Here is a 23,362-nt window from a genome sequence, read left to right as displayed (position 1 = left end):
GAGAAAGGGGAGGCTGAGGGGTAACTGCATTGCTCTCTACAGCTTCATGAGGAAAGGAAGGGCAGGGGAAGGTGCTGAGCTCTTCTCCCTGGGATGCAGTGACAGGACATGTGGGAAAGGCTTAAAGCTGCCTCAGGGGAGGTTTAGACTGGACAGAGGAACCATTTCTTTACCGAGAGGGTGGCAAAACACTTGTACAGACTTCCTGGAGAGGTGGTTGATGCCCTGTGCCTCTCAGCATTTAAGAGGCATTTGGACAAGAGGATTGTTGTAGGTCCTTTCCAACTGAAATAATCTATTCTATATATACAATTTTAGTCCTTGAGAAGGCTGCTGTTAGGTCCCCTCCAAGTGGTCTCTTCTCCAGACTAAACATGCCTAATTCACTCAGCGAACAGCACATGCTTCAGCCCTATGACTATCCTAGAGGCCCTCCACTCAACTTGCTCCAGTTTATCAGTTCTTTCTTGTACTAGGGGCCCCAAAACTGGACACAGTACTCCAGATACCACCAGGTAAGTGCCAAGGAAAAAGCATAATCTTTTCCCTCAGTCTACAAGCTATGCTCCCATTCTGGTACCCAGCCTTAAAAGTCAGTTACTAAAAATCTGGAGAAGTTTCATTATTCTCATGGCTGTCTCATGAAGGCCTGGAAAAACACATCACTGTGTAAGCACAAGCTAACAAAGATTAGATTAAGGAATAGTGTTATTGCAGCCTAAATATCTTCACTGAAAACAGAAATTTCATATAGGAAGAAATGTCAAGCTAGCAAGAATCAGAGGTTGGTAACTGAAACTGGCAAACTCAGACTGAAAAAAACAATCTATTTTCACTGAGGAAGAATCAGTCACTGGAACAATTTGTCAAGCTCAGAAGATCAGGGGGTTTGTGGCCTGTTTTTGTGTTGGGGTTTTTGTTTGGTTGTTGGTTTTGGTGTTTGTTTTTTGTTTTGTTTTGGTTTTTAATACTGGATTCTCCATCTGCTCCTCAAACAACTTTTATTCCAAAGAGGTGTGGTTTTGTTCAGGCAAATAAATGATTTGAAAACACAGAGACTTTCAGAAAGCTGGCTGATGTGATGGACAACTTGAAGCATATTCAGAAAACAGATAACCAACTAAGACCACAAAGTGTGCACGTATTACAGGTCTGACTTTCATATCCAGGGCTAGAATTCTGCCTCACATTCTAAGTTCCATGTTATCTTACATACATGGTCTTCATGGTCCACCTTCCTTGAATCTGTAAACACTCTACTGAACTCACAGAGTCTTTTACAACCTGTGTACAAAGACTAGAAAGGCTAAGGTTATTGCCTCATTGCAACTTTCCAACATGACAGCATGCACAGGCAAAAAAACTTGTTGCCTGTCTAGCACTTGAATCCAGCAAGATCATAGACAGGATCACTTATCAGGCAGCAAGCTAGAAATACTGTTCACATACCACGCCAGGACCTCGAAAGTGCATGACATACATACAGGGTTATAGCAGTTGTTTATTTCAATACCTTTGTCATATTTTAAGAACTAATTACCTTTCCTAATGCAAAGAAGACGTCTCCAGTCATCTAAGTGCTGCTGTGACACTGAAGTCAGTGGAACCTTCATAAAGTCATTACATGTGACACAAGTCTAAAATGACTTACTATCCAGAAAAAAGCAAGCCTTTTATGACAGATTTTGTGTGTTCTGAAACAAATACAACTGCACTAAACTGGATGATGAAAGAAATCTGCTAAGCTCCATAATGTACAGTGATTAATAATGGAACACCAAAATGTGCAGCCCAAAAAATTTCCATTTGATAATGCTATTAGCAGTAGCAAAAATGAGGTGTGTAGATGCATTTTATCATCAACACTAACTTCAGAATTGCTAGCACAGCACTGTAAAATGCACATCTTTAAATGGCATTACAGTGCTACTACCCTAAATTATTGCTGGTAGGTTCATGAGAATGCAAAGTGCATAACCAGACACAGCAGCTATTCCCCTGTGAATATATAACTGTCTAGGGAAACAAAGATAAAACTTATGTGAGTGGCCAACAATAAAACAAAAATTATTTTTAACTTTTAGGTCATCTCAACCTTTTTGTTACATCTCTGAATGCAAGAGAACTCCAATCTGATTTAGAGCACAAATTCAGTTACAGATTGTTTTTTCTGTGTGAGGAAACAATATCTGCAGCCAACATACTTTTCTGCATATGCAGCTGTGACCCTGGCCCTTTCGGAAAGATGGAGTAGCACTTCACTCGATCAAATACGCATTTTTAAAGCATTTTTCTACCTGCACTGAATTTTGATTTCAGAAAGTTGTCAGCTCTCCAGAATTCTAAGACAATAAACACCATGCATGGTGAATCATTAAGAATAATGTAAAATAGTAGTTAATTTTTAAAAAGTTAACAGCTTTCAGCAAAAATTTTATAGCCAAAGTTCTGTACATGCATGTCATAACCCACCTGCACTAAGAATGCTCACATCTCTCCTCAAAAATCCTTCTTCCCTGACCTCCCACTCAATTCAGTTTGAGCTTAAGTTACTGGAACACTATATTAATATGCATAGGAAACAGACTATGCCAGACAAAAGATAATAAATTCACTGGCAATACTCAGTTCTAGTCCACAGTGAGACCAACTTGCAGATTACTTCTGTCTTTGCCACAGCTGGTCCTAACGTTATAAGAAAAAGTGCAGATCATCCCATATGTGAATTTAAAAATCATGTAACTTTTTTCACACATCCTTAAAAATAACTCGGCATATTTGTTTTGGTATTTATTCACCATTAGAATATTAGTCATTAAAAAAACCCAAAACCAGTGGTACTTACACAGCTTACAGAAACAATTCGGTATCCCAAAATTTAGTGACATACAAGGCAGTTCTCTACCAACTTACTTGGGGAAAAGGAAAATTTCCCACTTTCTGTAGGAACAGAGGTAATCCCTTCTCTATTTTCCAAGGTTGATTTGCTTTCAGGAAGTGGAGAATCCCAGCATTAAAACAACAGAGGCTTCCCCAGATGAAATCAGAAAACTTATGTGGTGGATTGGCCCTGGCTGGCTGCCAGGTGCCCACCATGCTACTCTCCCACTCTCCCTGCTCAGTAGGTCAGGAAGAAAATGAGATTAAAAACTTGTGGGTCGAGATAAAGGCAGTTTAATAAAGAAAAACAAAGCCCATATGTGAAAACAAAGAAAACCAAAAAGATTTATTCTCTACTTCATATCAGCAGGCAATGTCCAGCCACTCCCTGGGAAGCAGGGCTTCAGTATGCACAGCAGTTGCTTCAGAAGACAAACACCTTAATAAGGAACGCCCCTCCTCAGCTCCTTTCTATTAGCTTTTATTGCTGAGCACAACATCATATGGTATGGAATATGCCTTTGGGCAGTTTGGGTCAGCTGTCCTGGTTATGTTCCCTCCCGAAGTCTTGCCACCTTACTGGCCTTTGTAGGGGTGGGAGTGGACTGAAGAGACAGCACTGCTCAGTGGTAGACAAGACACTGGCGTGTTATCAACACCATTCTATCCACAAACAAAGCACAGCACTATGATTGCTGCTACAGGGAAAGCGAACTCCATCCCAGACAAACCAAACACAACGTAACCAGACAAAACCCCCAAAACTGCAAGACATTATTTTCTCCCACTTCTTTTCAGGAATTGCTCATGATATTACACCATCACAAGAAGCAGTATTATAAAAGCAATTCTATTGTTCAGAATTAACATTGGTCTAAACCAAATTTATTTATTACCCTGTAATACTGGTTTTAGTATGTCCCAAGAGATGACAAAAGCAAACTACTTGAGAACATACTGGTGCTTTTTGATTCTTCACTGATGATTTCCACACGGACTACTTTTGCATAGTTGACAGCATAATACATGAACACCGTAACATGAGGCTAGTGCTGGTGAGTTATTGTATACATTCTTTTATTTCTTTCAGAAATAAAGTTTTAATAGCACTTGATAGAATGCAACTACAAAAATTGTTACGTAACAAGTCACTGAATAAAGACAGGCCCTCATGTTTACTAGAAACCAAAAGATAGATCTTGAAATCACAGGGCCTTGACCTACGAGATATTCAAAACTAAGTCAAACAATCTGACATCTCTCTTCATTAAAGTTAACTGGAAGCAAAAGGGAAAATAAAATACTTACTGGCTAAGTATAAGTCTGCTGCTTATTTTCAGTTCTCTATTACATTAAACCATTCTGAATGATCAAATTGCACATTCCTTGTATGTGACCAGCAAGGTTTCTTTTGGTAGGCAGTGAAGGGGGAAGAAATACTCATTCTTCTCCCTACTGGGGAAGAGGCTATTTCTTTATTCCAGCCACATCTTACTACCCTCTTTTTCACACGGAGCCTGTATTAAGACACTTTAACTTAGCCTCTTCTAACATCAGACTGTATATAAGTTTTTTTACAACTAAAGCAAAAGTTTCTAAAGAAGTTCCATCTCACCACCTTTCACCACCTGCCTTTTCAATTAAAGCTCTTCTGTAAGAGTGTGGACTTTATAGAAAGAACTGATATAGCTAGAAAAACAAAGGCACACAGGATTTCAGGAATGCAAGCACATCCAGCACTACTCCAAAGCCTGTTTCCCTTTTCTTCACTATTTCATTTTGCTTCAGTAAAAACATGATGTCTGTCTTCGAATTAGTGCCTTTTATATCCTTACAGCATTATAGCCACAACCTGCTGCAACGATACCTCTTAATTGCATAAAAAGCAACTTAAAAAATGTTCATGACATCTACCAAGCTGGCACCTTCTCCAGAAAAGATACAACAGTAGCTGTTCATGTCAGCATTGACTCCTGGTTTCTCATGAGCTAGATGAAGTTGCTAAGATGTCCCCTTAAGAAGGCTGCTATTGCATGACAGGCAGCTTTATATGAGTAGATTTGGATGCATCTTTAAATGATTTATTTTTACATGGCAACCACTTTAACAGTAAAAGCAATCAGGAAGCTTAATTTGATAACAAGAATAAAGCAAGAAAAACAAGTGAGGGAAGTGGTCCACAGTCTTCAAAACAAAAGACTTACTAAAAGTACTATCAGCAATCATCCAGCTACTGTATTTGAAGAAGTCCCAGTATTTATTTGCTCTCTCTCGCACACAGCTTTCATGGTGGCAACCTTATCCCTGTACTATAAAACTCCTTCAGACTTTCAACCAAAAAAATTACAGCATCAGAGACTCATTTAGGTTGGAAGAGATCTCCTCAGATCATCCACTCCAAACCATGTGCTCAAGCAGCATCAGCTACTGAAGGCTGCCCAGGATCACACGCAGTCAGGTTTTGATATCCCCAGGAAGGAGATTCCACAACCTCTGTAGCAATCTGTGCCAGTACTTGATTACCTGCACAGTTTAAAAAACCAACCAACCAAAGACAGAATGAAAGCCAGTATCAACACCTAATCTATTTTTTTCTGGAAATCAGACAAAAAGTTATTATGGTATGTAAATAAAACCAATGTGAAACTAACCTGATTCCATAAAGATTCCAAACAGCTTCATCGCCATCTTTTCCCAGTTGAATAGCTTGAATTTGTAGTAATTTCAAAATAATTTTTACTAAACCATGCATATTCCTGTTGACAACAAGAAATACATTACTGTCACATGTAGTTACATTAGCTGATTCTTCCATAAGAGGAGGAACCCAGGAACAAAACTAAAACTCAAGAAGCTCTGACTTCTCCTTAAGGACCTCCTCACATCTGCCTACACAATTTTGGGCAAGTTGTGTATCCATGTGTCTTTGGTTTCCTTTTCACATAATGAGCAAAACAGCAGAGAATAATTAATGCATCAATTAAAATTTTTGATGGTTTGCTTCTATCATACAATTACATCTGCTGTCCTCAGCTTAACTGAAACTGGCTTTTCTCTGAATGCAATTGTATAGGTAAACATCCAGCATGGTACACAAATTTTAAACACGAAACAGAAATCAATTGCCAGAACAGACACTTGAGAGGTTAGTTTGTGCTTTCGATCTCAAGAGCCAAGGACCATATAAAATAGGTACATAGAGCTATTTTATCTCCTTCCTCCTATGTTGTCTAATTTACCATTCAGGAAAATCCAAGAACATCAGCATTTCTGGAATTTTGACAGGATTTCCCATATTCTCCTGGAGAGAGCTAATGAAATTAAAGAAGTCCACCACAATGGGGAAAAAAAAAGTTCTGTGACCATGCAGTAAAAAGCTCAAGAACTCTAGAGCTTATTACTGCTTGGCTGAGGTTAAAAGGACAACTTTCAAGATTTTGCTCTCCTCCTCATAATTGCTTTCCACACACCCCCAACTAGACCATGCCAGATCCAACCCAATCCCTGCTCAAGAAAATAGCCTGGATTCTATAATGAAACACTCTTTCACAAGGTGAAAATGTAGAAGCAAAAGAAAATTTGACTTTTCATCTAGAACATGCTATTATTGCATCATCGTCCCCTAAAAATCTATTAGATAGTGTACTACTCATGTTAATAGACCATAATTACTCCTCACTTTATTCACATAATGAACAGGAAGAGCCAACACAATATACAATCATCATGGGACAGAAAGCTATTTCTATCACACAGGGACAGATAAGGGAGGCAAAAAAGGAGAATTGGGTGCTAGGAGTTTTTTTGTTTTCCTTTTTACTCTTCTCTCTTCTTTCCTTCCAAGTTGGAAAAAAATTCTGAAAAATCTATTTTATCTGTAAGTCCACTTCTCCATCAGGGAACGGAAAACTGCAGGAACTCCTCAGATGGTGAGCTGGAAACAAGAAATTATGCAGAATTCATGTAACCCTCTCATAGAACAAACAAACCATCATCCTTATTTAACACATGCACAAACTGAGATACAGTAATATTAACTGTTTGGCATAGAGTACAGTATGCTTCACAAACATCTTCCTAAATTATGCATGGATATACATACATTTAGACTTTTAAGCTATGCTAAAAAGCCTGAACAAATTTAAGCAATTTCTATCAAAGAACAGGGAGACTTTACATGACCACTGTTAAAAGACAGGAGTTTACATACATATGCTGGACCAACATCAGCACAACAACGTGTGATAACAACATGTAATCACAAAGAAATATCTTGACTTGATATTTACAACACTTCACTGAAGATTCAAAAACTGCAAAGGCAAATGATCATATGATTATAGAATCATAACCTAAAAACCCTTCACATCATTCACAAAAGAAAATTGAAACATACAGGCACTTTTAACTGCCAGACCTTTGCTATAATCACCACCACCTGCAGACAGATTCTTTTCCATAAGCTGGTATGGCACACCAGGGAACATCTAGAGATTTTCACAGTGGATCTCCCCACCAATAAATGTTTAGTTTCATATTCCAGATACAGGCAAAGTAGTATGTTCTGTATTCTGTGCCTTCCATACTTTTGCCAACAGCGCTGGAAAACACTGACCCAGGTCAAAACTGACAGAGTTTGCTTCTGTTTTCTTTCTTCCAAAAATGGACTGGTTGTAAGATGTGCCTGTAATCTTTAAAATGACTGGCTGTCATCACACCTGGCTCAAAGCATTGAAATCTGACTATACAAGAAAACATGAGGTTCGACAGAACTCTGCTGCAAAGCGACTAACAGGAAGGCACGTAGCAGGCTTCCAAATCCCAGTACAGCCAACATAACACATAGAACAGGAGAGAGCGCCTTTTAGATGGGGAAGGAGGTGGTGGTGGGAGAGAGAGAGAGAACAACAAGGTTTTAGATACTTCACGGCTAGAAAGAGTTTGTTAAATGGGAATTTGCTAGGACATTCCCCATCTTCAATTGGGTAACTATGCAGCAAGGGGAGAAACAAACCATAAAACACTCAATAAGAAAATAGGCCTCCCTGTTCTGAAACTTCTGTATTGCTGGTCCTAATTCCCAGGCAGGAGGTGGAGGGGAGAATGGCTGCTTTAGGCTTTGCACTCAGCTTCTGAATACAAGCAGCATAATACCATGACATATTGCAAGGATTTCCCCACCTCCTACAGGCACGGATGCACAGATGATAAAAACATTCTGAAAACATACACACAGAAATCTTTCTGACAATTTCTTAAAGATTACAACAATGCATTGTTTCACAGGTTTTTAATAGATTGACTTGATTATTTATGCTCAGCAGTTCTTGAATACAGGCCACAGTTTTCCCATCATCTTCCACACTGAAAGCTGGAGACCAATGTTAAATATATGTGAAAAAGGGCACGTACGTATTCACACACGTATATGTATTTTCTATATGTGCATACACACAAACACACACATAAATACAATGTTCCATGAACTTTAAACTCTTGGGGCATCAGAGGAAATTGAACACTGGGACCAAGAGACAGTGATGGTACACTGATGCACCAGGGAAGTAAGAATAGATTCCCATTCGTATAACAAGCAGACTGTGTGAATCACAGAACAAGTCAACTCAGATAAGCACTGGATATTCAACTCTGACAAAGCAAAATGTCTTTCCTAGTGTGCAGAATTTGACACATTTGACAAAATAAAACCCACTAGGTGCACTAAGCCCCTACCAAATCCATCACAACAGAAGAGAAGCAAGAACAGAACTCGAGTAGTCCTTGCCTATAAAACATTCACCTAACTTCATTCGGCATTGAAAGGCGCTCAGCAGTTGCAAATGCCTTTCTGCTGGCCACCACTGCCTTCTAATTTCATATTTACTTCATTTTAGAGACACTGTGCACACAGCAGTGCAAAGCCACAGAGCAAACCTGGATGAAAATTTGGCAGGGAACAGCAAGCTACAATTCTAGAAGAGTCAAGAAACAGAAAGTACCAACACTGAATTGAACCAACCTGAAACTGTCAGTTTAACCAGCTCTGGAGGCTACAGACATTCTAAACCCACAGACTTCTGTGGTTAGGCTATATAAACCCTGCTTTGCAATTCATAGTGGATGTGGTTTGAATCATGGCAGCTTGGATGGGGGAGAAGCCAGAAATACATAAAAGGTTGCTGGTAATTTGCCAGCACTTACTATAGCAATCAGTCATGTGTGTTGGTTTCATGCATGGAAAAAATCTGTTAACGGTGTAGAAATGGGGCTGATCCAAGTCCTTTCAACACTTAACTCTCATTTTGTTTTTAAGGTTAACTCAACCCTAAATATCCTATTTTACACTTTTCATTTTCTGAAGTATGAAATTGTATTAATATTTCACTTCTCTATAAACAACTGATACTATAACAAACATTTAGCTGAACAGGAATTTCACATTTCTCAGTCTGCAAGCCACAGCTAACGAAACTTTCCCTCTACCTTACCCCACAGGACTCAGGTTCTCCTAGTCTAAGCACAGGTGCTTTTACTTCTTTGTTGACAATGCAGGTTCTTCCCTTAACCTCAAACTGAACTACTAAAATTTTGTCATTTGGTGGACAGTGGTTTGCAGAAATTACTCATACAGAATATATTTACAAAATCTTTGCTAGGGATCCATAACCACCTATTGTAAACTCGGCATAGAATTAGCACCATCACAGCAAGACTTGAGCTGTAAACAAGCAAGTCACAAGGAAAGAAACAGTCTTTTTTAAAGTACCAAATTTCTTCAGCATTTCACTTGTTTACTCAAACCTAAACTCACCTGTGGCTCAGACTGACCATGAGAAACCTCAGCCTAAAACTGATTATGTAAAGGCTAGAAGGGGTGAAAAACATGTCTTGAATAGACTAGTTCTTGCTACCTCAATACTGAGCCCACCAGCACAATACATCAGAGGTTTAGCACCAATTAGCTGGCTTGGCTAAAATCAACTCTAGCATTCTCTAGGAAGAGAATCAGAAAGCTTAGTGCAGAAATCCAGTTAGCTGCCAAAAAAATCAGAAGAAAGATAATCCAACGAACTTTATAGGTTGGCAGATTTTAATGGAAACACCTTCCCAATCATCATTTGGCTTCCCATTTATAAATTTTATGCACAATATCTTTTTCCCCCACAACTGCATTCTCTCAGTATGCTGCACAGGCAGTCTAACTCAAAACACCATCGTGAGATGTAGGTGTTATAGTTGCAGAATTTTGTAAGAAGACATAGCTGCACAGTTAGGTAAAGTGATTTCTTCCTCAGCAGACAAGGAAACAAAACCCAGCATTCCTAATCCCCACCTACAGTCTTATGACGACTCTGAGCAAATAGTTATTTGGACAGACTGATTAGGAAGTTATTTCCATCCCTCATAATGGAAGTTGCTGCCATTTTCTTCCCCATTCCCCATAATACAGAGGCAACAAAACTAGGCAGTGCATTGATTTCTGAGGTTCCACAGTTCAAAGTTCAGAGCACTAGACTGAACTGCTAACAATTTCAGCTTACATGCATAGGATACTCTGTGAGTTCTTAAGTTAGACTCAGACTGTCACTGCCAAGATGAAAGCAACAGCGATCAGCAGAGTGGAAGGGCAATGCCAGTCCCTAAGGCTACAGCTTATCTGAAGACACGGTCATTTACAGAACCTTCCTCTTCCCCTGTATTTACAATGGAAAAGCAAGATGATAACCAGCTGACAAGAGACAGAAAATCAGGCAACCAAACACTACCTTGCTGAGGGAATTAGGTTGAGAGCTCCATGAAGAACACAGTCAAGTTCAGCATGCTTCTCTGCAACAAGTGCCACCAACCCCTCAGAGCAGGCTGTTCGCAAGGCAACATTCTCACTGCAGCTCTTCTCCCAAAGCAAGTTCAGAGCAGGAGTCTGAAGTCAAAAGCATGAGACACAAGCAATGAGACAGCTGACACTAATTTTTCTCCATTCATCCGAAACACACTTAAATAAAAATATGCTCAACAGCTTCTCCTGAAGTCTTTGAAAGCACAGGAGAAGCAGCCAGGGTACAGATTCTACACCTAAGAAAGGCCCTTCCCAGGACAGCTCCCACTTTCCTGCCCCCTACTGCCTATGCCCTCTGTAGGGACAAGGGTCTCTGAGAAAAGCCTAAGGCAAACAAATTTTTCAGCTGTGCCTATGCAGGTAGGCTATCATCAATTTCACTGTTCTTCAAAAGATCGAGATGTAATTGGAGACAACTGAGGAACTGCTATGTCAAGCTAGGTCTATAGCAAGGTATAGTGCAGACAGCCAGAGGCATCCATACCTCCTATACAGAGGTAAGTTGTCTGTCTTTACTTGCCAAATGAAGTCCTCAGTTCTCTCCATTTGCTAGCAAGCACAAAGATTTGGCAGTATCCATCAAAACTGCTGCTTGTTTTCAAGCTAAATTTGCATTCACGGGTTAGTTTGCTGAGTTTGTAGTTTCCAAATGGAGAAATAAGGAATGTTTTTAAACATGCTGTTGAATAAAGAGGTAGCCTGTAATGTCCAAGTGGCACAATCTTCTGCTTCTTAGCATTTCAGAAGGTGTTGCTGTATTTCAGCTTAATACCTTCATGAGGCAGCAAATGCGAAGGGCCAGCTTGTAGCTCAAAACGGAAAGTCATTTGGGAGCATGATCATGATCAGGACTGTTGGAGGAGCTTCTGTTAGAGAATCTACACACCTCCAATGTTCACTTACATCAAAACTCAGCACTTTTCAGGTTTAGGTTTGCTAGTTTGGGTTGGTTTTTTTTAAGTCTTCAGACTGGGAAAAAAAATCCACAAATCATTTTATGCTCATTTCTGTACAAGTCAGCTTTTACAGAGGAAAAATGGAGGAGCAAATCCTAACTAACTCCTCTCCTACGTTGCTGTGACACTTGCAAACACCAGCATTTCATATGCCTCTCAGTTAACATGACAGAGCTGCGCTTAAGGGAGCTTGACTCAACTAAAAGACAAAATATGGCTTCGCACCACACTCTCTCAAAGCAATGTACGCTCTACTTAGCTAGTATGAAATGTAACACCAATACAGGTATGTGAAATGCCACGTCTTTTTTAAATTTTTATAGTCATGCAAAAGACTTTCCTACTTAAGTGACAATGTCTCATCATATGACACTTCACTTGCAGTAACAAACTCAAATAAAACTCTTAAACCAAGCATAGCTAGATGTCCATATTCTGCAGAATTAAGACTTCTGCCATTAAGATTTCTGATGGAAGTAAAACTGCTCCTATGATCCAAGACTTACTGTTTCCACCTGTAAGCTCAGACATTTATTGCTAACTCTTCTGGGATTTATTAAAATTACACAATGGGGAATGCAAAACCATAGAAAAACGTAAGCACATATGGATGGGAGAGGAGACAGAAGCGAAAGAATGCCACAGACCTTGTCAGATGCCTGTTTGATCTTCTCCGAGGAAACGTTTTCTTTCAGTACTGCAGCAATCAGATGACTCACTGCCTAAAAGAGGAAAAGAAATTTAAAAAAACCACATGCAGATCATGCATTATTTTTCAATTCTCGATTAGGAAGAATTTACACTGCTGTTGCCTACGATCATTTTACTGTGATTTGAAATACCAGACTTACTGGTATGGAACTCGACATATGTTTTAGGCCTAAAAAAACCTCCATAATGCTAGCATACTATTTTTTTCTGTTATCCTGAGGCAGAAGAGAAACAAACTTCCACAGGGCACCACACAGATCAAAGGGTCTCGTTGTACAGAACCTCTTACAGGATTAGAATCAGGTAAATACTCAGGAATTGCAGGTATTTTAATGCATCAACTGTAATAAGACATTTTCTGCTCCACTCCTATACCAATCTCAGTGTACTTAACACCGGTAATTATTAAATCCTTTACTATATAGGGCAGTGGAAGCAAGAGAAGAAGTGGAACACGGCAAATCTAAGCAACTCGCCCTAATTTTTGCGTCACAGGTTTTGCTAAACACTGATGACAAACATAATATCATACCTTGAGCACTTCACATATTCCATAGCACACCTACTGCCGAAATGTTTCATTTATTTTAAACAAGGCATCTGAAGTTAACAGTATTCCTTATAAAGCTGTTCTATGGCAGAGATCATGAAAAAGATTTAAATTTTCAATGTCCTCCAAAAAATGCTTCAGTTCTAAAGAATGAGGGCTTCATTTCTAAAAAACAGCATATGTTTGTTAATTTGAGATTTAAGATTAAGCATTTAAATCTATTTTAATAGAAGGAATGTCTGATTTCCTCAAACTGCCTTTAAAAATCTAAATGTGGACTGAAATACTGAAACACCCTCAAAGGCTTCAGGGTTTTTGAATTCAGGCTTTACTTTTCTGACTCATCTCTAATGCCTTACTCTGTCTTATTTCATAATCATTGATACTGTTACACAGAAAATCCTTTCTGTGATAGACAGGAAGACATCTTTTTATAGTAAGAGCATAAAAATATTTCAGATTATCAATGCACCCAGAACAGCAACTGCATCTACTCTTCTATGGTAAGGACAGATCCTCACTTTTGGAAAGCTTCACTAGGAAGCCAGAAAGAAAAAAATAATGGTAACACTTCTGTTTTGTTAGTGTATAAAAAGACAGGAACAGATTATTCTAAATGTTTTCAGATCCCTTCTCCTTTCAGGACTTATTTACACTTCATTTAGAGACTAGTTGCTAGCCTAACATGACAGACAGTAGCACTCTGAGGTAACAGTTCACAATTCCAGGAAAGACGACACTTTAATCCTTCCTAGACTACCAGGATTATGCCTTTCAAAGGTTTGGATATGTACTCTTAACACATTTGGCTTAAAAAGACATCTTATTATTTGGGAATCCTACTCTTGTGAAAACAGATTGAGAAGATGGGACAAAGTGAGATATTTACCTCTGTTTCTCTGCAGCTATCCCACTGCAAGAGCAACAACATGCTCTTTTTTAGTGCACTTAGCAAGTGAATCTTCTACTACTTTTTATTTTTCCTGCTTGTAAGGAACTTCAGAAACTAATTCACACTCACAACCTTAAAACACTTCCATTACACTGGAAAAGGGGCTTATCAATAAAAGTGGCTTTTGCAGTGAGCTATATAGGAAAGTCAAAATGTAGATTAGCCTACTGCATCCCAAGAACTTGGTTCACCAGTAAAACTTTTTGACCTACAAAACTATGCTCAAGTTCCTCACTTCTTTGATCATTGTTTGTGTACGTTACATGCTCCACAGAGCAGATGTCTTGGTTGGTCCCAGAAAAAGAAGACATCTGTCATGAAGTTGAACCCTGGCCTGATGATAGTTTGAAAATTACAGCGTGCTTTTCAGGGGGCACAGAATGTAAGTGGAAACTAGCAAAAACAAAGCACAGCACAAAAAAAATCAACCAAAGCACACCGGTAGCCCTTAATGATGTGCAGTTGTAGTGATAAGCCAAGACATTTCAGCAATACTTGTACCATGGGGACATTCTTCTGCACTGAAGAAAAATGAACTGTTTCAAAACCGCTGAGTCCTACTCATCAAAGCTAGTAATGATGTGAACTGATCTGCAATACAAGACACTTTGCTAGACCTTAGATGAACTCTAGCTTTCAGTAACATGATTTCCTCTCCTAAATGCCACTTTAATCACAAGGGGACTTGCGTGCCTCTCTTTCAAACTTAAGTATGGTAAACCAATATACACTCAGCTGAACTGAAAAGGCAACAGAGACTCAAGGTTGCACAGAATGCTCACATCAACTTATTCTATCAAACAAATGGCTGCATATTTAATCCTCCATTCAAAACAGGAAGCAAAGAAAATGGGGAAGTGAGCAATGATCTTACAGCTGAAGATATACATTTTTAATACTGAGAGATGGCCACAGCAAGGTGCATTTTTTAAACAAAGCCTATTACTTTCTTCCTTCCTGTCCATTAAAAGTACTATGATAAACACTTCAGGCACATGCAGGTGAACATGAGCGGGAATGCACAGATCTGAAAATAAAGGGGTTGGTCTGCTGTTAACAGTGGAGCTGTATACAGCCATTCTTTGATGACAGACAGGACTGCAATACTTCATCAGCTCTCACCACACAGGAAGAAAACAGATCAGTCCTAAAGACAGTTCTATAAAGCACTGTCAAGTATTTTGATCCCATACATGACATCTGGTAACTCCTAGCTTCGCCCCAAGGGTCACTAAAAACCTTTTGGCCTCACTTAAACCTTCCAGTCAAGGAAAGCTTCTGATTTTCCTGCAGACACTTTACAGTGATGAGCAGTTATGTCCAATGTTTGGATTACACAGAGAGGGCAATTAGCATTTGTTTGCAACTTCCCTACTTATATGGTTTTCTGCCTTTGGAGAAAAAAAACCCAAAACAACAAAACCAAACCCATAAGTCTTCCTTATCATCTTTTTACAGTCCGGTAGCAGGCCTTAGAATAAAGGTTTCCACAGACAATTCAATTTGTTTAAGGCTTTTAAAAAAAATACCTGTGACTGAATAACTGCATTAGGAAATTCAAACCGCTTCTTGATGTCATCCAACATTTTGGCTCTGTCATATGACACTAACTCTCACTCTGCAAGAGATCAAAAAATTATTCTTCGGACTAGGAAGGAAAGTGTGATATTTGCCAGAAAAAAATACAGAAGATTTGTTGTACTTAACAGCTGTCATAAACATTAAAGCATTTTCTTCACCCTCCTAAGTCTACCATACTACTTTGCTTTGTGGGCTTAAACCCAAGAAATGCTTAATACTCATTAGTCTTTCACAAAGAATAGGAAATCGACATTTCTTAAAGCTGGAGTAAATATGTAGTTCCACACGGCACAGCATGTGTGTATTCTGAGAGCATTTATCCTTGAGAGCATTTTAAGTATATCTCATTGACCTGAAAATGGGACAGTTCAAGAGGAGTGTTAAGTTTCTAAAACATGATTTAAAATGCAAAATTCTCCACAATTTTTTCAATTCTTTCATGCAAAAACATAAGTAAAGCAAACAAAAGACCCACCTGTGAGAATGTAAACAGTAATCGTAGTTAAGGGCTGGAATACAGAGAAGTTTTTTTTTGTCAAGTAAGTCGGAACATGCAGGCACTCACGAGAACAAGAACCTAAATTGGAGAGAAATCAGAACTCAGCTTACCTTGTTGCGCACCAGTGAAACTGATGGCCAACAGCAAATATTCAAACATTTCAGTCTACTGTAAACATACCTCCAGTCGCTTGGGATGGCTTCCTTAAAAAAAAAAAAAAAAAAAAAACCAAACCCTAGCAATTGCTGAAAACCTAAATGTGATCCTTTGCAATAAGGAATGCAATGAGAAAACACATAGATGCACAGCACTCCTGCTTCAAGACACTTTATCAGTGTGATGTGTTCAGAATCTTGTTGCTCATTTTCAAAAACACAGAATTGAACAGAATTGAACCCTGGAAACATGCAAATACGGCTTGTGCCACAATGAATACCCTTCACAGCAAGAAAACTAAAAATTAATAGTTACCACCTCAATTAATATAAACTCCTGGCAGTTAAAGAGCAAAATATTCCTATATACTTGTGAATTACATTTCTGAAAGTTTAGGAGGAAAAAAAGTTAACCGCACATGGAATGATGCCAGTACAGGTTTGTATTGCTTTGGAATAGATTTAATTGCATTTTGAGACAATAGGTGTCCACATATAATAAATAAACAGACTTGCCAATCTGATAGACTTTGCACCACTGATCACCACCCTTTGAGTCCAACCATCCAGCCAGTTTTCCACTGACTGTACTGCCCACTTACCCAGGCCATATTTCACCCATCTGGTGATGAGGAGACAATGGAAGATGGTACCAAAGGTCTTGGTAAAGTACACAACATCCACTGACCTCCTCTTGTTCACAGCACAAGTAACCTCATTATAGAAAGCAATGAGGTTGGTCAGGCAGGCATGGTTTGCCCTTGGTAAACCCATGCTGAGTGCTCCTAGTCACACCCTATTCTTACATTTAAAAAGGGCTTCTAGAAGGATATATTCCCCAACCTTCCCAGGGACTGAAGTGATACTGACTGGCCTGTAATAGACTGAATCCTCCTCCTCTTTCTCATGCCCAGAAATATGCTCCAAAAGGATGCACTCCATGATCTTCCCACACGCTGAAGTGAGGCTGACATGCTTGTTGTGCTCCACACTGAACTTTGTGCCTTTTTCAAAAGTGGGTCAACGTTTGCCTTTCTGCAGTCATCGCAGATCTCCACAACCATTTGAACCTCACAAGGCACCAGCCAGCTTTCCTAGCACCATGGAAGTGTCCTACTTTCCTTTGTTCAACATTTTACTATTAACGTGACAACAGAAGCTCCTCTTGTTGCTGTTGACATCCCTTTCAATTCGCACTGAGCTTTGGCTCTTCTACCATCTCTGTGTGCCAACACAATATTTCTAAACTGCGCCTCTGTAGACTGCTCCTGCCTCCGTATCCAAAACAAGCTCCATGTAAGCAGTTCTTTCTCATTTCCCTCCCTCCAGAAATAAAAATTAACATAGGAATACTATGAAAGAGAGTAACTACTTTGCAGATTCTTACATTAGTCCTCTCCTAACATACTGCAAAGGACCCTACCAACATAGCTGGTCTCAGCAGGCATACACTGGCTACTAAACATCCCAAAACTCATCCTATGTATGACAGCAGCCTACCTTGTTAAGCTGTAACAAATTAAATCTCACTTCTCCTGACATATTTTGTTTGTTTGTTCTAAGCTGTATTTTTCCTATTCTCATTGCTTAAGAGGCACTCTACACCATCAACCACACAGACACAAAACACCCACCCCCAGACAAACTCCCACCACACACACACACAAAAGATAAAGAAAAAAAAGACGAAGTATAGGAAAGGGACTTTTGCTTGTTTTCCCAACATAATCAATATGAATGGTAAGCATCTGTGTGGGCTGAGCTTGACTGGCTGCCAGGTGCCCACCAAGCTGCTCTACCACTCCCCCTCCTCAACTGGACAAGGGGAGAAAATATAATGAAAGGCTCATGGGTCAACTTGACAGGGAGATCACTCAGCAACAGCCATCACAGGCAAAACAGTCTCAACTCTGGGAAATTAATTTAATTTATTACCAATCAAATCAGGAGTAGGATAACAAGAAACAAGAACAAATCTCAAAAACACCTTCCCCTCACTTCTGCCTTCCTCATGGGATCAACTTCACTCACTCCCAACTTCTCTACCTCTTCCCCCCAAGGCAGAGCAGGGGGACAGGGAATGAGGGTTCAACTCATGCTCTTCCCCTGCTCCAACATGGCGTCCCTCCCATAAGAGACAGTCCTTCACAAACCTCTCCAACATGAGTCCTTCCCACAGGCTGCAGTTCTTCACAAACTGCTCCAGTGTAGGTCCTTTCCACAGAGTGCAGTCCTTCAGGAATCGACTGCTCCAGTGTGGGCTCCCCACAGGGGTCACAAGTGTTGCCAGAAAACCTGTTCCTGCATGGGCTCCTGTCTCCACATGGTCACAGGTCTGCAAGGAGCCTGCTCCAGCATGGGGTTCCCCACAGGGTCACAGCCTCCTCCAGGCACATCCACCTGCTCTGGTGTGGGGTCTTCCAGAGGCTGCAGATGGACATCTGCTCCACTACGGACCTCCACAGGCTGCAGGTGGACAGCCTGCCTCACCATGGTCTTCACCACAAACTGCTGGGGAATCTCTGCTCTGGCACCTGGAGCACCTCCTCCCCCTCCTTCTTCACTGACCTTGGTGTCTGCAAGGCTCTTTCTCTCACATATTCTCATTCCTTTCCCCCAGCTGCTGTTGCATTTTTTTCTTCCTTCTTAAATACGCTATCACAGAGACACTATCACCATCACTGACTGCCTCAGCCTTGGCCAGCAGCAGGTCCTTCTTGGAGACGACTGGCATTGGCTTCATCAGACATAGAGGAAGCTTCTAGCAGCTTCTCACAAAAGCCACCCCTATAGCCCCCACCAAAACCTTGCCACGTAAACCAAATACAGCACCCTAACGCTAACAAGGACAAGCATTGCTAATGCAACTGAACCAGAGAGGGATCGTCATGGCATTGTACCTTCAGATCTAGTCCATACCAGTCTGCTGAAAGTCATTACGACAAAGTAAGCTAAGCTAAACAACAGAAAACGATTGCTCAGAGCACTGAGATCACATTTCCTATATTTATTGCCTTTTGCTCATTGTTAAGGAGTCTTGATTCAAACCGGTATTCCTACCGAACCAGCGGAGTGAAACTAGCTGCCAACACTCCCACAGCCTGTGTGTCACGTGTGCAGCACTTCACAACTCCTCAAACCAACCAGGTTTAAACAAAACAACCAAACAAACAAAAAATTCAAGCCCCCACAACTGAGTAATGGCAGCAGCCGTTGGTGATTCGCTGCTGACCTGGCACCGTGCCGGTGCCCATGCCGCGGTGACAGCCCCCCGCAGGCCTGGCCGGGGGCCGCCCGCCCCGCTGCGTGCACGGTCCGTCCCGGCCCAGCGCGGCCAGATGCCGGCAGCCCCTGAAGAGCGGCCTCGGGTGAGAGGCAGCCCCCCTCCGCCCAGCCGCAGCTCGATCCCCGCACCCTCCCCGGCGGCAGCCCAGCGCCCGCCCCGCGGCCCTGCACCCTCCTCCTCGGCGCCAGCTGCATCCCCGCTGCCGGGCCGGCTGGCCCGCCCGCCTGCGCGGCCACCACAGCCGCCTCCCGCCGCTCCGCTCCGCTCGGCTCGGCTCCGCGCCCCTCACCTCACCTCGCCCCGCCGCGCCCGGCTGTCCCGCCGGTTCCAGCGGCGCCTCCCACCCGCCCCCCAAGGGGGAACGGACGCTGCTGCCGGCGTGGGACTCGGCCACCCCCCGGCGAGGAAGGCGCCTGCGCGGCGGATGGCGCATGCGCACTGACTGGCGGGCGGCTGCGGTATTGGAAGGTCGGTGTAAGGTCCCCACAGAACCTTCTGTTCTCTGGGCTGAACAACCTCAACTCTCTCAGCCTGTCTTCATAGCAGAGGTGCTCCAGACCTCTGATCATTTTCGTGGCCCTCTTCTGGACACACTCCAGCAGGTCCACGTCCTTCTTGTGTTGGGGGCTCCAGCGCTGGACGCAGCACTGCAGGTGGGGTCTCACCAAGGCAGAGCAGAGGGGGAGAATCACCTCCCTCGGCCTGCTGGCCACACTTCTCTTGATGCAGCCCAGGATGCGATTGGCTTTCTGGGCTGCAATTGCGCACTGGTGGCTCGTGCCCAGCTTTTCATCCACCAGTACCCCCAAGTCTTTTTACACAGGGCTGCTCTCTAGCATGTCTTCTTCCAGCCTGTATTGACACCAGCAGTTGCCCCAGCCCAGGTGCAGGACCCTGCACTTGGCCTTGTTGAACCTCATGAGGATCACCTGGGCCCACCTCACCAGCCTGTCCAGATTTTTGTGGATGACATCCCATCCCTCTGGCATCTCAGCTGCGCCACCCAGCTTGGTGTCATCAGCAAACTTGCTGAGGGTGCACTCAATGCCACTGTCAATACCATTAATGATGATATTAAACAGCACTGGTCCCAGTATGGACCCCTGAGTGACACTACTTGTCACCGTTTTCCATCTGGACATCGAGCCGTTGACCAGAACTCTCTGGATGCGACCATCCAGCCAATTCCTTATCCACTGAACACTCCACCCATCGAATCCGTATCTCTCCAAGTTAGAGAGAAGGATGTTGTGGGGGACCATGTCAAAGGCCTTGCAGATGTCCAGATAGATAACATCCATAGCTCTTCCCTTGTCCACTGATGCAGTCACTGTTGTAGAAAGACATTAGGTTAGTCAGGTAGGACTTGCCCCTAGTAAAGCCATCACCTCCCTGCCCTCCATGTGCCTTAGCATATATTCTAGGAGGATCTGTTCCATGGTCTTCCCAGGCACAGATGTGAGACTGATAGGTCCATAGTTCGCAGGGTCCTCCTTTTTAAAAATGGGTGCAACGTTTCCACTTTTTCCAGTCACCAGGCACTTCACCTCACTGCCACAACTTTTCAAATACGATGGAGAGTAGCTTGGCAACTGCATCAGCCTGTTTCCTCAGGACTCTGGGATGCATCTCATCAGGTGCCATGCACTTGTTTACGTTCAGGTTTCTCAGATGGTCATGAACCTTGTCCTCCCTTACAGTGGGAGGGACTTTGTCTCCCTGGTCCCTGTCTTCTGGGCCATTAACTTGAGAGCTGTGAGGAGAGAGGTTGCCAGTGACAACTGAGGCAAAAAAGTTGTTGAGTGCCTCAGCCTTCTCTGTTTTTACTAGTTCACCATTGCTACTCATCGGGGGGGTACACTTCCTTTGACCTTCCTGACCTTGTCCTTATACAACCGGGCAACATCGCTATACTCTTCCCAGGATACCCGTCCCTGCTTCCACTGCCTGTGCCATTCCATCCTGCGTTTCAGTTTGACCAGCAGATCTCAACTCAGCCATGCTGGTCTCTTGCCCTCCCTACCCGATTTCTCACACCTGGGGATTGAGAGCTCATGCATTCTATGGAAAGCATCCTTAAAGGTCTTCCAGCTTTGCTCTGCTCCCTTGTCCTGAGGCCCCTTCCCGGGGGGGTCCTATTGACTAACTCCTTGAAGAGCTGGAAGTTTGCTTTCCTAAAACTTAAGGTCCTGATTATGCTTTTCATTTGCCTCATACCCCTTAGGACTGTGAACTGCACTAGTGCATGTTCACTGCAGCCCAGGCTGCTTCCAACCTTGACATCCCCTGAGTTCACTTGCATTTGTGACCATCAGGTCCAATATCGTATCCTCTAGGGTAAGGCTGTCTATTTCTTGCCTTAAGATGTTGTCATCTAGGCACTCCAGGCGTCTCCTGGGTTGCTTACAGCTTGCCATGCCACTTTTCCAACAGATGTCGGGGTGGTTGAAAACCCCAGCAGGATGAGAGCCTGTGTGCATGATGTCTCCTGGAGGCGGAGTAAGAAGGTATCATCAATACGTTCCCCTTTATCGGGTGGCCTGTAGTAGACCAACCACGAGGCTACCTTTGTTGTCTCGATCCCTAATTCTTACCCATAAGCTTTCGACCTTCTCATGGCTGTTCTTTACAGACAACTCTTCACATTCTATCCATTCAACATAGAGGGCAATGCCTCCACCCCTCCCTCCGCTCCTGTCCCTTCTGAACAACTTGTAGCCACCAATAACCACACTCCAGTCATAGGATTTGTCCCACCAAGTTTCAGTAGTGCCCACTATGTTGTAGCCTTCCTGTACCATGGTAGCTTCCGGTTCCTCCTGTTTGTTGCCCATGCTGTGTGCATTGGTGCAGAGGCACTTCAGCTGGGCTGCTGGCCGTGTCACTTTCTTAGAGGGACACCCCTATATTCCACCAAGGTGTTTCATGGATGCTACCCTGTTGGCTCCTATTTCCTCAGGAGCCCCTGGCTCATTTCTGTAAGACTTTGCTGTGCTGCAGTGTCCACAGCAGGCCTCAGGGCAGCAGATTGAAGGCCCTTACTGTCACCCCATCCCTCCAACCCTGTTGTGTCATCCTGCTGCTTATCACAGATAATCTTGATATTATTGTCCTCCTCCATCTTCACATCTAGTTTCAAGCCCTGTCAATCAGCACTGCACTCTTGGGCAAAGGCCCTCTTCACCCTTTCAGAAGCGTGTCTCCCATTTGATGTCAGCATTCCTGGTGCCATGTAGGCCATCCCATTATCAAAAAACGCAAAATTGTGTCTGTGACACCAGCCACGGAGCCATGTCTTGATAGATTGGATCCTCTTGTTCCCTCCAATGTCACTGCTTTCAACTGGAAGAAGAAAAAATAGCCTGCACCCCAGATTCTCTCACTGACCATCCCAAGGCCCTGAAGTCTTTCTTGACCGTTCTTGGACTACTAGTTGCTGCTTCCTCTCCACCCACATGGAAAATCGGTAGCGGGTAGTAGTCTGTGGACCTCACTAAGCTAGGAAGTTTCCTAGTGATGTCCTTCACCTGGGCTCCAGGGAGACAGCAGACCTCCCTGTGAGAAGCACCTACATGGCATATTGGATCCTCTGTTCCCCTCAGAACAGAGTTGCATACAACTAACCCTTCTTTTCTTTTTGTGTGTGGTGGCCATATGGGCAGGAGGCCTGTCTGACTATGTAGACAGCTCTGGCGTAGCTTGCCCATTGTCCCCATCCGCATTTAGCTGTCCTTCCTGAGCCAGGGCCACCTACCTGTGGCTCAGAGCCACCTGGGGGGCGGGGGGCATGAGGCGGGCAAGAGGAGATTTTGCCTCCTGCCCCTACCACGAACTTGCCTCCACTCACTCTTTTCATTTAGGCTTCTGCCTTTGACCTGACAGGGAGAGGATTCAGAGGCCCCTTGATCTGGGTGCTCCCATTTCTGTTTCAAGGAGGGCAGAGCCTGGCTGCACC

At 42.7% G+C, this 23,362-nt stretch overlaps 1 protein-coding gene across 3 annotated transcripts in view; it reads right to left on the bottom strand.

The window, feature by feature from the left end:
- The window catches only part of FOCAD (focadhesin), a 113,940-nt gene extending 98,458 nt beyond the window's left edge, over positions 1-15,482 (bottom strand). For 2 of the 3 annotated variants that reach the window (XM_086479093.1, XM_086479095.1), the window contains exons 1-4: positions 15,416-15,482; positions 12,321-12,395; positions 10,647-10,801; positions 5,532-5,636 (exon numbers count right to left, since the gene is read on the bottom strand). In XM_086479093.1, coding sequence (XP_086335219.1) covers positions 5,532-5,636; positions 10,647-10,801; positions 12,321-12,395; positions 15,416-15,472 — 392 coding nt within the window. In that variant the 5' untranslated portion in view covers positions 15,473-15,482. The remainder of the gene's footprint in view (positions 1-5,531; positions 5,637-10,646; positions 10,802-12,320; positions 12,396-15,415) is intronic. The other variant, XM_086479094.1, reaches the window with a different exon arrangement.
- Positions 15,483-23,362: the final 7,880 nt, after the last annotated feature.

The sequence above is a fragment of the Leptosomus discolor genome, chromosome Z, assembly GCF_034619465.1.
Source record: "Leptosomus discolor isolate bLepDis1 chromosome Z, bLepDis1.hap2, whole genome shotgun sequence".
In the NCBI taxonomy this organism is placed as follows: Eukaryota; Metazoa; Chordata; class Aves; order Leptosomiformes; family Leptosomidae; genus Leptosomus; species Leptosomus discolor.
The sequence above is the reverse complement of the archived record's forward strand: the minus strand, read 5'-3'. Positions and strand labels throughout refer to the sequence as shown.